Source organism: Halichondria panicea, chromosome 6 (assembly GCF_963675165.1).
Source record: "Halichondria panicea chromosome 6, odHalPani1.1, whole genome shotgun sequence".
NCBI lineage: Eukaryota > Metazoa > Porifera > Demospongiae > Suberitida > Halichondriidae > Halichondria > Halichondria panicea.
In genome coordinates, this window is record NC_087382.1 from 1,396,157 (window position 1) to 1,413,644 (window position 17,488).

General features: G+C 39.4%; 3 protein-coding genes across 4 annotated transcripts in view; 2 read left to right on the plus strand and 1 right to left on the minus strand.

Annotated features, from left to right (window-relative positions):
* LOC135337017 (uncharacterized) overlaps positions 1 to 17,488 on the plus strand; it is a 62,565-nt gene that overhangs the window by 20,132 nt on the left and 24,945 nt on the right. The gene's annotated exons all lie outside the window — the stretch shown is intronic.
* Positions 525 to 5,474, minus strand: LOC135337180 (uncharacterized). Its single transcript, XM_064533079.1, has one exon. It carries the CDS (start codon positions 5,472 to 5,474, stop codon positions 525 to 527), a length of 4,950 nt encoding a protein of 1,649 aa, XP_064389149.1.
* On the plus strand, positions 9,413 to 13,415 carry LOC135336882 (uncharacterized). Its single transcript, XM_064532749.1, has 2 exons — positions 9,413 to 10,933; positions 11,189 to 13,415. The coding sequence occupies exons 1-2, from the start codon at positions 9,463 to 9,465 to the stop codon at positions 13,237 to 13,239; spliced, it is 3,522 nt and encodes a 1,173-aa protein (XP_064388819.1). The 5' UTR covers positions 9,413 to 9,462; the 3' UTR covers positions 13,240 to 13,415.

The following is a 17,488-nucleotide window of genomic DNA, read 5'->3' on the forward strand; positions in this document are numbered from 1 at the left end:
ATGACACAAAAAAGAGTTTTCAGCACCTCTTTTGGTTATTATAATTCCTAGGAATTTGCCCATTCTTGTCAAATGATACTTGCCATTTACTGGCTGGTAATATATAGCAATGTTTGAAATGTCTCCTTGAGTTGTTGTGTGGTTGGTCTTTGTGAGGGAAAGGAGACTCAGTGCACGAACTCAACATTACTTTACCAACTTATCTGAATTTAAACAAGGGAAATAGTTTGCCAAAGACAGTGGAGCAGAGGCTCCATACACAAATATACACAAAGGGTGCTGCTAGGAGCAGGCCGCTGGACTAGAGCACATAAGCAATAAAGAGGACTTCTACAATTAAACAGTACAACACAGGAGTACATGAGGAAATGACAAAAAGAAAACTAGACTAGTAAATTTAAGCTGAACCTAGTCTACAAAACTAAAAGTCAGTGTGCATGCATGCAATGAGGAGGGGTCACAAAAAACCAGAAAACGAAAACAAGCTTAAGTATTAGGAGATAATTATACCATCTATGTTAATGTTACTCTTTCACGACATCGATGACAGTGTGCGTGACTTTGGGTGTATTGTCTTGAGGAGGGGGAGGGGCTGGTCTGTAGTCCTCTGTGGTGAGGGGGGCTAGCACGTCCAGGGCAGGCTCTCTCAGCTGGTCCGGCCTTGTGGCTGGTCGGATGATGGGAGGAGTGATGTAACGATCAGGATCAGCTTCTTCCATGACTCCATTAGTGTACGGATCATATCTGTCCGCGTTTGTCCAGGTTTCTTCTTGGTTTTTCTTCTCCAGTTCCAGTTTGCGAACTCGTAGAATTATTTTTCTCGGTTTGAGTGCATTTTGCTGCCTCTGCAGAACAGGAACTTTCTTCAGTATGTACTCGTAAAAGTGGTAGCAAACTATCACCACAAACAAAATAAAAGCCACTGCCATTGAAATGTTGGATATTATGACTTGATTCCCATTGATGCTTCCTATGTAGAGGGTGCCATATGCTAGAATTGCAAGATTGAGGAAAAAGAGTGTTTCCAGTAAATCATTGAATCGTATTTTGTACACTGCATAATTCTGCGATTTGAAAATATTAAGTCCAACACTTATAGATCCAGCTGATAGTACGGGGAGAGAAGTGTCCAAAGCCAAGGCTGTTATTAGGTTATGAGCGATCAAAGAAAATAGGAGCAGTCCCACCCAGTAGCGATGTTTGGGAGTGAATGGAGCATGGTATGCATCCATGAAGCCAATGTAGTATGTGTTCTTAGTCCATTTCATGAGTTTCTGTTTTGAACAGCGAGGAAACCATTGTCCAAAGAAGAGCAGTACAGTGAACAATATACCAGAAATGAGGATTATGGCGGCAAAAATAAACCGAGGGGTGTGACCGGGAGTGAAGTATTGCACATTGCCGTCATACAACCAAACTATATCACTTGAATTGCTGGGAAAATCCAACACCTCGGTTGCACCCTCTGGATAATCCAAGACCCTGTATTGCAATGCAGCAATGATAAACTGCAAGAGTTTGGAATAAGAGAGTAGGACGAGTGTGCCTAGGGCAGCAACTGGGTTCCTGTTGGAGAGGAGCTTTGCAAATGAGTCAAAGTACTTGCTCAAAATGATTATTAAGAACATCAGAAGGAACAGGTAAGCAGGAAAGACCATCTGAAGGAGCACTTTTGCATGAGAGTTCATTCCATCATAAAAGCATGTCTCAATACCCAAGTCAAGATTCACCCACGATATGAAAACTGTCAAAGGGTTATGAAAAGGTATGAGAATCGACTGATTTGCAGCTAATATATTAGTGTAGAAGATCAGCCCATGGATAGTGCCTGTTGCTATGGTAATGTTGAAAAGGAGAATGAATACAACTAGTACTATGCCTGCCAGGGCAAACGGGAGTAGCAGGAGAAGGTAAGAGTTTGAACAGAGTTCACATCTTGAAGTACCTAACACAAGACTGAGCCCTGGTTCACATTCTCCACACAAGACACCACTTCGATTGTAGGCACATTGTTCGTCAGGGTTGCTTAGACTGATGTTGACTGGCTTTAGTACACAATAGTCAAATGTACAGTTACTAACAATATACCCACTTCCGTTAGTGGTATTAGTCACTCCTATCCATATGTTGTTATTGCTTTCCAGCTTTATGGTCCCATTTTCTTCAGAACAGTTTGTTATCTGCTGCAACAAGACTGGATCACAGTCACACTTGCACTCAATTGAGGACATAATTGGTTGGAGTCCAATAGGGCAATCACACTTTTGAAAAGATATGTTTAGAATTTGTTTTGAAATTCCCAAATTGTTGCATGGACCCTCAGCATAGAGTTCCACTTGAGCAGAGCTGTCTTGTGAGAATACATTGTACTCTAGTTCTGTGCACTGATTGCCAACTTCCTGTTGTGCTTGTCCTTCTTTGAGACGATCAACTCTACGGCTCTCAGTGATAACAGAACTGTGAATTATGGCATTATTCATTGGATTTCCAGCTTGGTCTACAGCCATAACACTGATTGTGAATGCTTGTCCTTTTCTAACAGAAATGGTCTGCTTGGTGGTGTTACACAACTTCACTCTGACAGCCTTCGAAGCTATCGATGAATAATGCACAGTATTGTTCAAGTACTCAAATCCGTTGTCTGATGAAGAGAGTTCAGCTGATACATCCACCGTACACCTGTCAAACAGACCTCCGTAAATATCTGCTCCTGACTTGGAAGCTGTGTTGTTAGTCAAAAAAGTGTTGCGATGATTAATTGATGTATTGTTCAAACACTTAAGTACTTCTTCATATGAAGACTGGGAAGTTTGCACTAAAGGTATCAAAGTCTTAACAAAATTGATATCAAAACCATAGAGATCTTGAGTTTGAATGAAGCATTCTGTTCGTGTCAGATTTCCTGCAGTAGTTACATCCTCTCCTCTACACACACCACTCTCAGTACTGTCTGCCACAAATATCCCCCCTCCATACTGAGCCGTGTTATTGTGGATTTCCAGTATGACCAGCGTTTTACCAAGCTCTAGCTCCGAGTCCTGTTTCAAAATATATATCTTGGAACTTTGTTGTAGATACACTCCACCTCCGCTATTGTTTGCCGAGTTTATTTTGATTTGGACGTAAGCGTGAGAAAAAGCCTTAATGTTTGAAGCAACTGCATAAATACCTCCTCCATTTTGAGTATCATTTCGATCTATAATACTCACAAACAGTACAGTCTCCATGTCACTACATGTACACGGGACAAAGTTATCATTAAATAAACAACCAGTAGTGACCTTCGAATCAAATTCAATTTCGCTTGAGTATGCATAAATCCCACCACCATTGTGTGCTGTGTTGTGAGAAATCTCTATTGGATAGTGAACAAAGAGTGTACTCTCTCTCAGAAACACACCTCCTCCAACAGTAGCAGTATTGTTAGAAATGACCACTCCTTCTGCATTGATATAGATTTGACTCTGGACTGCTCTGATGGCTCCACCCTGCACACCATGATTGTTACTGAGAGTTGTGGGTCCATTGAACTCCACTCGACTGCTTAGAGCATACACAGGGTTTACATTATTGCTAACATTGTTAACTCCCGTAAATGACAAGTTAGAATGCACTACGTAAAGGATATTTTCACCCTCTAAATTGTCAAATATGCTTGTATTAGTAATTATCAAAGTTGAGATAACAACCGCAATCACTCCATCTTGCTGAGTAGCTCTGTTGTTTGTGACCACAGAGTCGGAAATGATCACAGTGCCATCAGCAACAAAAAACACTCCACCAAAGTCAGCACTGTTATTTTTAAACATGATTTTGGAGACGGATATAGTTCCAGTATATACCAAAATCGCTCCACCAAGACTAGTTTCTCCATTATCAACTACAGCTTCATTATCTGTTATATTACAGCTCAAGATAGATGCATCACCCGCGAAAAGTCCAATCGCTCCACCAGAGGTAGCCTTGTTGTTTGTTAGCTTGCTATCGGATATCAGTAACTCTCCAGTAAAAACCGAAATCGCTCCATCTGATCTACCAGCACTGTTGTACGCTAGCTCACTGTCGGAGATTGAGACACTCCCTCCCTGGATATTAATTGCTCCACCATCAAGAATAGCATTATTGTTTAGTAGGGCACAGTTGGAAATGAACAAACTACTTTCGGAGGTGGAAATTGCTCCAGCACTTTCAGCAATATTATTTGTAAAGTTGCATAAACTGATAGTCACACTTGCAGAGTCCACTTCCACTGCTCCACCAAATCCAAATATAGCAGTGTTGGAATTAAACCTTGAATTGTTAATAACAGTTTGATTTGATATAATATTATGAATTGCTCCACCACCATCATGAATAGCACTATTGCTCAGTAGTGTACAGTTGGAAATGAACAAACCACTTCCAAAGGTGAAAATTGCTCCACCTGTTTTTTCAGCACTGTTGTACGCTAGCTCACTGTCGGAGATTGAGACACTCCCTCCCCGGCTATAAATTGCTCCACCACCATCATGAATAGCACTATTGCTCAGTAGTGTACAGTTGGAAATGAACAAACCACTTCCAAAGGTGAAAATTGCTCCACCTGTTTTTTCAGCACTGTTGTACGCTAGCTCACTGTCGGAGATTGAGACACTCCCTCCCCGGCTATAAATTGCTCCACCATCAAGAATAGCACTATTGTTTAGTAGCGCACAGTTGGAAATGAACAAACTACTTCCAAAGGTGATAATTGCTCCACCAAAATTTAATTGAGCAATATTATTTGTAAAGTTGCACCAACTGATAGTCACACTTACAGAGTCCACTTCCACTGCTCCACCATATGCAGCAGTATTGGAATCGAATCTTGAATCATTAATAACAGTTTGATTTGATTCAATGTTCGCTGCACCACCACTGTTACTGAAGAAGTCGCTCTTTTCAATGTACACAGTATCAGCTTCAACAATCAATGCTCTGTCAGTGCTAGTGTTGTTCACAAAGAGAACTCGTTCAATCGTTACAGTTACCGTACGAGTGATCCAGAGTGTACAAGCTTCCAACTTTAGCAATTTTAAGCCTACTAAATAGCAGTTAGTGATATCAAAAAGTATTTGAGAAATTATGTACATGTAGCCTGAACTACTTTCATCACCTGCTCCAGTGAAATGCAAACCTTCGATACTCAATGCACTGATATTAGATAACAGCACTCTACCAGTTTTGATAGTGGCATTTTGGCCAGCAATAATCACCTCTCTGAAATTACAAATGTAAAGCATTTCACTTAATAAATGATCTCCAGGTAGAAAGCTCAAGGTGAGATTGTCTCCACCAGACAACAGGGCTGTTTGAACAAGCTGCTCGAGAGTGAAATAAGTTCCATTTTGATAGTCATTACACGAGTCAGTTGAATTCACTGGCACAATGTGATAGTGCTCACTCCTGGTAACAGTAGCTAGGGTCAGTAGCAGCACCAACCAGCTGGTGTGCATGTTCTCTCCAATACTATAAGATTACAAGTATATTTAAATACAATTAATGCAGTATCAGTATACTAGCTGCTATTGCTACTTCTACTTTGTACTTAAAACGTGTATACTGTCTAAAGCATCCATTATAATTATAGGTAGAACATGTGGAATAAGCTAATTAATGGTCACCAAAGCAGGGCCGTAAGAAAATTTTTAAGGTGGGGGGCAGAAAAAAGAAATGGACCCTCCCGCCAGAGGCGAATTTTTTACATGTGTATCTTCTCAGAGAAAAACAGGAGAAAGATATCGAGCTTCGTAAGAAGAAGGTCTTAGTTAGCCCTACCTTCTTCAATTCTGTTCGTTTATCTATGATTATATCCAGCTGTGTTGCACCATGTAGCACAGCTAATTTGTCAGCCAGCCTTTGTCACAAACATTACTTTGTTTTTATATCACAATTACGTTACAGGCTGTAAAGTCATAATAATAATATAATAATTATTATCACGAAATCGTAGATCTACTGTTACTATTATAAACGGGTACTAATTTTAGCGAATTTTAGCGAATATTAAGACACTAAGAAAGCTAGCCCTTTTTTTCATCTGTATCTGGCTCCAAACTTTCCATTCAACCTTAAAACTAATACTTGTACTCTTTAAATAATTATTGTGGTAATGAATTTGCTACAAATCCGCCAAAATTAGTACGTACCCTAAAAACAGAAAAAAATCTGAAAACGCTAAAATTCCTACCCGTCTATAATAGTAACATTAAGGTAGCATACCTATTACTGTATATACCTTTTAATTCCAGACCAACAGACACAAGGACACAGTGCACAGATTGATACAGCAGTATAGCCAGAGACTGAGTATATAGCTATAGATCTATAAAAAAGCTGTATCTAGTGTTATACTGCATGGTCAGATAATTGTGAACAGAGTTGTCCCTGTACATGTATTATAGAAAATGTTGGATATTACCAAAAATCCCTAACTACTATATATAGGAAAACATCACAATGTCGTAATAATGTTTCTTATACTGAAACACTTGTATATAGTACACATGCACCAGCAAATCAAACAGAAGAGCTATGAATACAGTATCTATTAGCCCATAACCATGACATTGTATATACACCTTCAAAGTATGGGCAGACAGATGATGGGATTCTATTATAAGTGTGAAACCATACCCGTGTGCACGAGGGTAGCTATATAGGAGTATGGCCATGAGGTTGTTGGAATAAAACTCTGCAATATTGCATGAAAATAGGAGAGATGGATATCCTAATTATATATACTCTGCATGGTCAGCAAGACAGTTCTCACAATTTTCATTATTTTGTTTTAACCCCGGCCTTCCCCCTCCACCCACACCTCACTCACACTCACACTCACACCCATGCACACTCACACTCACACTCACACTCACACCCATGCACACCTCACTCACACTCACACCGACACACACACACACATGCATGCACATGCACTCACCTCACACCCCCCATCCACACTACACTCACACACACACACACACACACACCACACACACACACCACAGAACACACGACTGGTTCTGGTCACCATTGACTAGTGCTAGAGCTCCTCTCCCTCACAAAGACCAACTACATTCACAGCCGTTAAATGACTCCTCAACTACCAACCTCTCAACAGCTTTTTACTGACCCCTCAACTGCTACTGATAATAGCTGCATGTCATTGTGTTTATCGTGTGTATTTGTACGAGTTAAACGGAATCTCGAGGGATATAAAATTAAAACATTGATGCATGGTGGTGACATGCAACTCTCTCCCTGCATGCTGTCGTGGGCACATGCACCCGTCAGAACGGTCATCTAGAATGCAGAATGTAGAGTACGTAGCAAACCACTCAGTCTGAAAGAGTTGTTTTAAACACGACGTTTTATTACGCGGTGTAATTGGAGCTGGTTTACTGGTACACTGATCAAAGCAGCATTCGCAGCATTGTAGAATATATAAACTCACTCAAGACAACTAGAGTGCACACTGTAAAAAATGATGTGTGCTTTGACACAGAGTGTGTGGCTATTGTGGCAAATGTGCGTTTTATTCCTGATATTAGCGACGATATAGTCATGCCGGCATCTACGTTTCACATCACTGTCAGTGTGGTTTTAGTATAGTGCACCAGACAACTCAAGATTCACGAAGACATAATTATATTTATTGTTGTATTAGGTTATGTTCATTTTCAAACCTTTAAGTGTGTGCTGCACAGTGCCATTGGTTGATTCCGAGCGTCACACTGACTATGCTGCATGTTCACTGCAGAGCTAGTGCCATGAGTATATACTGCATGTATACTAAGTCTATATACCACACGTACACACACACGCAAAACTATCGGTGGTGAATTTTAGAAACATCCACTTTCTAATGCAGGTCATGTGTCGTGTGGAGCATTGCTGACTATTATACTGTGTCATCAGTTTACCAACTATATAGTTATAGAGCAAAGTGTAATAATTATGCAGCTGCATAATCAAAACGGCTGGCTTGCAAGACTATATAGGCATGCACGAAGGCGTCAGCACTTTCCTGATAATACGGCCAGGGATCGAGTTTCCTCTACTACTCTTACCTCTTTCAAATTACTGTATTATGCATGGTGATCTAGTTTGAAGTGCATGCTCTATAGGTAGACTATATTAGAAAGTGGCACACAATTATCTTTTCTCATAATTATTTCGATCACACAAGTAAAGTTCTGTCTTGTGTGATCGAAGAGTATAATGGACTTGGGAACAGACATGTTATTGCTTCTATATAATAGAGAGTGTATACTGATCGACACGTACCTCTTTTGGAGCTCATCACTTTACATATGAAAGTATACCAGTACATGTAGCTCTATTGGAGCCAGAGGAGGTCAACACGAGTACCTCGATTAGGATTATAGGCTTGGTCACGTGCAAAATAACAGTAATTAAAATTAAAGTTGTGGTTGCAATTTTAGCCTAATTGAGGTACTCGTGTCGGACCTCCGCTGACATTTATAGAGCACTGCCTTCTTAAATTAGTTGGGCGTGGGCCCGACCTCTCGTCCTAGCCTCAAACCTCCTCCTTATAAGGTGACATATTTTCGCGGGTATTAATTTCCGCTATTTCAATTCTGTGTAGTCGCAGGTAATTGGCAGTGAATACCACTTGCAAAAATTATAGAAGTAACATTAATTTCACAACTTGATTAATACCAGCAAAATAATCTAAAACAGTGAAATCGCAAACAAGTGAAAATAATTATGTCACCTTATAGGCATATAGGTCAATTTTTCCCAGTTTGGAGAAAATTGGTTAGAATGAGCATTTTTTGAGACAAATGTAAGGGGATATAATACAGATGATTATTATTATGCTGTGATGTCAATCTTGTTACATAACAGTTCACGTGACAGGTATACTTCCGCATTGACATTGCAGTTGCAAGAACTCTGACCCTGCAAATCCCTGTAGATAATTATACCCTATACCATAATTATGCATGTATACAAAATGTATGTTCAATCAATATTTAGATTTGGGAAGGAAATGAATTGACAATTCAACTCTATATACTGTGATTAACTGTGAAAAGATGCATGTGTATATACACACACGTCAATATACTGTACCATTATCAATATGAGTAATTACATAATAGATCACAGCTAATAACAAGGTCCGACGTATACGAAATTATGGTACTAGAGCACACATTTCTCTGGCTCCCCATGCTAACTGGACCAATGGGACGTACAATAATATGGTCAAGTATTGGGTGAGACCAGACAAACAATATGTAACCATGCAATCAATAATATTTTGATTTTGGGAATTGACAATTCCTTACAATAATATACTCTGATTAACCATGAAAAGGTACGTTTATTACATAAACAAATCTACTGGCACCATAATCAAAAACCTATAAAAGCTATAATTATAGATCAGCAAGGTCAGACGTATGAAAGGTAATAATGATCATCATGACTACTGTAGCACAGTTTTCTTCGCTCATTCTTCTACTCTCTCTGGCTCTGACCTCCCCCGCTAACTGCTGGACCAATGGGACGACAGTCGAGTATTGGGTGAGACCAGACACAATGTCAGAGTGCCCCCACTCCATACCACCACACCAGTGTGTCACTATAACAGATCTGGTGACTAACTCCACAGACACAAGCATCAATGATGGTATGAGTATCAATGTATTCTTCATAGCTGGGACTCATGTTCCAAAAGCGAATGGTTGGATTGTTGTCGGAAATCCATATTTAAATCAGGAAGTATCAGCAACTTTTGCAGCAATTTCAGATGGACCAAACCAACAAAATGCTATAATTGATTGTGAGTCAGGTCACCCAATTAGCTTCGTGTTTCTTCAACTTCTATCTTTAACTTTGAAAAACGTCGAGCTACAAAATTGTGGTTTTAAACTACACTTTAATAGTACGAAGGATAGCTCAACTATAACTATTCTGAATAAAACTACATCATCAGTAGTAGTCATGAACGTACCCGAGCTGGTAATGGCTAACATCAATATCACTAGCAGCAGAGGAGCTGGCATGGTCATTATTCTGAATAAATTCGACAAAAATGTCAACATTAACCGTTTAATGCTAAATGAAATTGTCATACACGGTAGCAATGATACTGGAAATAAGTTTGCAGGCAACTTGTACGTAATGTTCAGTGCGTTTGAAAAAAACACACTTAAGAAACCCACGATTTTCTCAATAAACAATTCTATATTTTCGAATGGAATTGGTAGGTGCTCGGAAAATGCACATTTTGTATTCGAGTGCTTTTCTGGTGGACTAACAATTTCTATTTTTATGGTAAACTTACATAATGTAAGTGTATTGATAAACAGGTGCAAATTTATGGACAATAAAGCTCCTGTTGGCGGTGGTATCGGATTGTTCATAGACGAATCTATTATCGGACTGTTGTTTATGGAACATAAGCATACTTTCGATAATTTTAGTTTGAATCACATTCATATCACCAAGTCAATCTTTTCAAGGAATACAGCTGTTGGAAATGGTGGTGGGCTTGCAATAGAGAGTGATACTTTTCTCTTTCACAATAATATAATTTGTTGCCGGCATCATATAGATCTAATTAGATCTATTAGTTTATATGTGAATATATCAGAAACAGTGTTCAGATATAACTCAGCTCAAGTTGGTGGTGCAACATACACTTCCTTCATACAGTTCTCTTTTGACAGATGCACTTTCATAGGCAATGAAGCTATACTTGGAGCAGCTGTCTATTCAGAGTATTCTATCGATCAACAAATCAGTAATTGCACATTCATACACAACACATGCAGGACAAATACAGCTACAACAGATGAAGAGAGATATGAAACTGGTACAATTCATATCCAAAGCAGAATATTTCTGAAAGATGTTGAAATTACCGGCAATGATTGTAGAGGTATTTACCTTTATGAAGCAAACCTAGAACTGTCTGGAACAAGCGTAATTAACGGTAACCATGCTCACCAGTCAGATGGTGGGGCTATCCTGTTTGAATGTTCAATAGATAGATCACGGGTGATAGGAATTGATATACTGTCACTCACTACCCTCAGTATAATCAACAACACAGCAGACGGTTATGGTGGTGGTATTGCAATTCGTAATTGTGAGTATATTTTTATTAATACATGTATTTTTTTCCAACCAACAGATAAAATAACAATTAGTATGAAACACAACACAGCGATGGAGGGAGGTGATGCAATTTATGGAGGCAATCTAAAATTCTGTCATTTGTGGAACTTTTTCGATATCATGGAGAGAAATACATCATCAGCTGTTTCCTCTCCACCCAACAAAGTGTGTATTTGCTCTGACGACTTCCCACAGAAACACACATGTTCACACTTCATGCAACTAGACACTTATCCAGGACAGAGGTTACAAGTTCCACTAGTGTGTGTGGGGCAGTACAACTATTCCTCCCCTTGCAAAGTACAAGCACATTTAGAGATGACAAGTATCGCAAACATTGCTGAAGAAGCAATCCTTCAAAACATCGCCAAAGAATGCAAACAACTGTACTACTCAATAGAAACTCAACAAACAAACTATACTGAAACACTGAGTCTAACAATAGTCAAAGAACAAGACTCTAATTACGAATGGAGCGACCAAATAATACCAACAGTAATTGAGATTAGAATTAAAGCATGTCCACCTGGTTTTACACAAAACAATAATGCCAGAAAATGCACCTGTACAGATTATCTAGCGTCTAATGGAATCACATGCAACATTGATGAAGAGCGACTGCACAAGATATCCTCCATGTGGGTTGGCAACTATTTAGGGGACGTTGTTGTGCATCAAGTCTGTCCATTCGATTACTGTAAGAGCAACTTCACCAAAGTCAATCCTTTCAACCAGCAAGAGCAGTGTGACTTTAATCGCATTGGTGTACTGTGTGGAGCTTGTCGACCTGGGCTCAGTCTAGTACTGGGTACATCACAGTGTAAAGAGTGCTCTAATATCAACCTTCTCTTATTGATACTATTTGCACTGGCAGGAGTCGTCTTGGTTGTCCTTTTACTCAAATGTAACCTCACTGTTTCCACGGGAACTATTAATGGTCTCATATTTTACGCCAACATCGTACAATCCACACAAACTGCTTTCTTTCCGTCCAGCACTGATAACAAATTCGTCAGCATTCTCTCAGTCTTTGTTGCCTGGGTGAACCTTGACCTGGGCATAGAAACATGTTTTGTGAATGGACTCAACACATACTATCGTACATGGCTACAATTTATCTTTCCTTTGTACATTTGGACAATAGTAGGCCTGCTAATCTTAATCAGCCGCTACTCTATCAAAGTCTCTAAATGGACGGGCTCAAACACAGTATCAGTTCTAGCTACACTCTTCCTACTATCGTACGCTAAACTATTGAGGACTACTTTCGATACCTTTTCATCAACCACTCTCACAGATGTCAACGGTACGCTCACCACCCTCTGGCTGCTCGATGGCCGCTACACATTCCTCGACTGGCCGCACAGCTTGCTCTTTGCAGCTGGCCTGTTCATATTATTAGCACACATACTGCCATTCACTATCCTGTTATTAATGGCCCCGATTCTGCAGCGATACACACACTACAAGTTATTACGATGGGTCAACAAGTTAAAGCCTCTACTGGATGCTTATCAAGGTCCTTACGGAGTCAAGTCTCGCTATTGGACTGGACTACTACTGCTAGCTAGGCTCGTTATACTAACAGCTGTGTCTTTAAACGTATCTGGAAAGCAAGCCATCAATTTGCTAGTGATAAACATAGTACTATCTATTTTAATGATAATACTGATGGCATTCGGAATAGCAATTAAGCTCTATACAAGCAAACTATCAAACTTCCTGGAGCTATTTTTTCTGGCAAATCTTCTGCTACTAACTGCCACATCACTGTTTCTGCAGTCAAACCAAACTGATAAAATCAGCGGACAAAGTATAACAATCTGTTGTATGGTGGGTAGTGCATTCGCTATGTGTCTTATCTTAGCCTATCACTGCTACGTTGTATGTCAGAGAATAGAAGCCATCAAGCGACTAACATCGAGAATTGTTTCCTCTCTAAAAGGGCCTCGGAATCGAGCACTAACTAACGATGACATCATACGTGGCCCCCCACATAGCACACCCCCCACAGTCACAAAGGTTGATTTGAGGGAACTGCTACTAGAGGATAACTATAATCATTGACTAACATTGCACGCACATGCAGAGATATAATTATAGATAAAACACTTAGTGTATTCAAAAGACTGAATAATTGATTAGGCAAAAAAATAGCTGAAGTACCCTCACAATTGTCACACACACAGTGTACCCTCACCTTCTCACAACAACACGATTTACATGTTTTGTGAGAAATTGCTTTATTTGGGGACACGTATATATACATGCGCAGGCTCATAATAAAAAAAGAAACCATGCACGCAAATACTAAAGGGGCCATGTACAGGAGCTAGAGAGTGGTATAATTATAACCATTGTATAAGCTGGTAGGTATAAAGGCATGTGACACATGTGCTTGCATGCATCTATATAGTGTCTCAATCTACAGGGGAGGGTTATTATATACTAACAGAATAGCAAGATAATACAAGCTTTCGATTTACCATTGTGAAAGAGAATACAATCGAGAGTCACTGAAACGTGTGTACATGCACTTAATCGTAATGGTTGTTAGTATTGTTCTGGGGATGAGAGTGACCAAGGCAAAGAAAAGCCCAGCCTATATACAGTGGTGATAAAGAGAGACAACTGGATAGTCTGAGCTGACCTTTCTTCCAGGAAGCATGCTACAAAGATCTGTATCTTAGCGTTGTTCTAAGCAGTGGTACACTACTGGACGGCAGTTCATTACACACATGCGCACAAGGTCATGCGCCGCTTGTCAGCCTACTTACTATTCGTTGATGATTTTTATCATAATTATTATATTGCGCAAGTTTTCAGATTCAATACTGAAAAGTAGCATGTTTGATACCAACACCATTCTCTCAAAGGCGAAAAAGGGCCCCAACCAAATAAACACATCATTTGAAAGGTCTCTTTCTTGAACATGGATCAATGATACTAAACCATGGTTGGTCGCCATGCATAACTTGAGTTTCGTGTGTGTAGAATCATACTATGTCAAGGCCACCAATTCGAAAATTAGCTGTAACGCCTTATATATAATTTATGACTAGGATTGGTACTTTTGTAGTTTTTTCACTTTTCACGTATTTTCTCCTATGTTTAATCTGTTATATCTCTGCAGGGAAGGATCACATTTGAAAACTGACTGCATGGCTGGCTATTGTTTTGTATGATTACGTGTTACATGAGATTCAAAAAACGTTGACAATATGTAAATAAATTAACAGTTACTGAACTCAGTGACCTGTGTTTCCAAAGCAGCCTGCATAATAATATTTGCTAGCATAATAATATTTAACCAATAATTATAAGCAGTCTGGCATAGAAACACAGAGCTGAGGAGAGGTCGTGCTTATGAGGAAATGAGAACAGCGACAGGTCAGCTGACAAGTCACGTGACAACTCAGGTGACAAATCCAGTGAACGTGTGCCTCCTGTGAAAAGCAAACGCGTCCATATTAAGTTCTCTGATAGTGACACTGAACAATAATCACTCCTCATGCATGCATGCTTTGTATGTACATGCAATTGTACAATTATGTCATCACTTATTTTGATAATAACTGTTAGCATTTAATCATTCTGTCTTTAGTGATCGAAAAGTGAGAAAAAGATACTTATGTTCCACTTTCTAATACCTAACCTGTGTCTTAGAGCACGCTATAGATCACTATAATACAATAAATTGATGAGGTATATAATTATAAGAGCAGTATAGAGTTACGGTAACTGGATCCCTGCCGCATTATCAGGAATGTGCTGATGCCCTCGTGCATTCCTATAGTCTTGCAAGCCAGCCGTTTTGGGTCTGGCTTCCACAAGACTACCTCCCGTAACAATAAACAACAACCCGTAACAATAAACATAGAGCCAGAGGAGGTATACGACACGAGTACCTCGATTAGGGATTAGGCTTGGTCATGTGCAAAATAACAGTTTATTATAATTATTTGAGGTACTCGTGTCGGACCTCCGCTGACATTTATAGAGCACTGCCTTCTTAAACTAGTTGGGTGTGGCCCGACCTCCCGTCCTAGCGGGTATTAATTTCTGCTATTTCGATTCTGTGAATAATCGCAGGTAATTGGCATTGAATATCACTTTCGAGTATTAGAATGCTATGAATTCACAACTTGAGCAGAATAATACCAAAATGAGCTAAACAGTGAAATCGCAAACAAGTGAAAATATGTCACCTTCCATTAATGGCGTGCTTCTCTCCATGAGTGAGATGAGCTCACTCTCAGTGAGGTAACCAGGCGGTGTGGTCTGGTGCTCAGCCAGCTTCTTTAAGGGTAGGTATATAGCTTTTTTTCCCAGTTTGGAGAAAATTACATCAGTAAATATAGTTGCTATGCATCATGCAAGTCCTAATAATTATGCATGCATGTAACTGCATGGTGGTTTAGAACAAGCATTTTTTGAAATGGGGAGATAATACATTATTTGCTGTGATGTCAATCACGTGACAGGTATAATTATACTTCCGCACTGTCATAATGACATATAGACATTGCAGTTGCAAGAACTCTTATCTGCGAATCCCGGTATTCAATTATACCTATAATATTACACATACCATACCATATAGACCATAATGTATACAAAATGTATGTTCAATCATTTGGGAAGGAAATGAATTGACAATTCAACTCTATATACTGTGATTAACTGTGAAAAAGTGTATGTGTATATACACACGATGACGTCTACTGTATACCATTATCAACATGCGCAAATCAGTTAGCTATTAGGTCGGACATACATGAAATTAAGGTAATAATGACTACTAGAGTACACATTATTCTGTTCTCTCTAGCTCTGGCTTTCCAAGGTAACTGCTGGACCAATGGGATGATAGTCAAGTATTTGGTGAGACCATGCAGACAAACAAGATGTAACTATGCAATCAATAATATTTTGATTTTTCGGGAATTGACAATTCCTTGCAATAATATACTCTGATTAACCATGAAAAGGTACGTTTATACATAAACAAATCTACTGTATACGTTACCATAAATCAAAAACCTATATAAAAAGCTATATATAGATCAGCTAGCTAAACCCAGGTGTCAGACGTACACGACAAGTATAATAATGATGTCTACTGTAGCACAGTTTTCCACTCTATATATATACTGTGATTAATCGTGAAAAGGTGTATGCATATGTATGTGTGTGTGTGTGTGTGCTTAGTTATCATACGTTTTGACTCCCTTTCACTGCAGACAGTTGGAACACATATACATGATCGTGACATCAACCCAATGTGGTCATTATCCATATGAATACACACGATGGCGTCTACTGTATACCATTATCAACATATGTATAACTATAGATCAGTTAGCTATTAAATAACATGCAAGGTCCGGTGTACACGAAAATGAATAAAATATGAGCACACATTATTCTCTGTTCTACCTCTGGCTTTCCACGCTATAACTGCTGGACCAATGGAATGATAGTCAAGTATTGGGTGCATGAGACCAGACAAACAAGATGTAACCATGCATGCAATCAATAATATTTTGATTTCGGGAATAAAATGAATAGACAATTCCTTGCTATGCATGATTAACCACGAAGAGGTACGTTTATACATAAACAAATCTACTGTATACAATCACAAAAACCTATAAAAATCCATATAGATCAACTAGTTAAACCCAGGTCAGACGTACGTAACGAAAAGTAATAATGACTACTGCATGTAGCACAGTTTTCTTCGCTCATTCTTCTACTCTCTCTGGCTCTGACCTCCCCCGCTAACTGCTGGACCAATGGGACGACAGTCGAGTATTGGGTGAGACCAGACACAATGTGAACTTTTCTGTCTTGTGTGATCGAAGAGAGAGCGTTAATGGACTTGGGAACAGACGTGTTATGGCTTGTATAATCAATATAATTATAGAGAGTGTATACTGATCGACACGTACCTCTTTTGGAGCACATGCACTCTCATCACTTTACATATGACAGTACCACCAGTACATGTAGCTCTATTGGTCTGCATGGCTTCTATGAGACTACCTCCCATGTTATAACTATAATAAACATAGAGCCAGAGGAGGTCAACACGAGTACCTTGATTAGGGATTATAGGCTCAGTTGGTCACGTGCAAAATAACAGTAATTAAAAATAAAGTTGTGGGTGCAATTTTAACCTAATTGAGGTACTCGTGTCGGACCTCCGCTGACATTATAGAGCACTGCCTTCTTAAATTAGTTGGGCGTGGCCCGACCTCCCGTCCTAGCCTCAAACTTCCTCCTTATAAGGTGACATGTTTTCGCGGGTATT

Excerpts from the sequence above, each read along its gene's own strand:
- LOC135337180 (XM_064533079.1), bottom strand. The coding sequence starts at position 5,474 with ATGCACACCAGCTGGTTGGTGCTGCTACTGACCCTAGCTACTGTTACC.
- LOC135336882 (XM_064532749.1), top strand. The coding sequence starts at position 9,463 with ATGATCATCATGACTACTGTAGCACAGTTTTCTTCGCTCATTCTTCTA. Across the intron at positions 10,934-11,188 it reads TACCGGCAATGATTGTAGAG|ATAAAATAACAATTAGTATG; the intron begins GTATTTACCTTT and ends TCCAACCAACAG.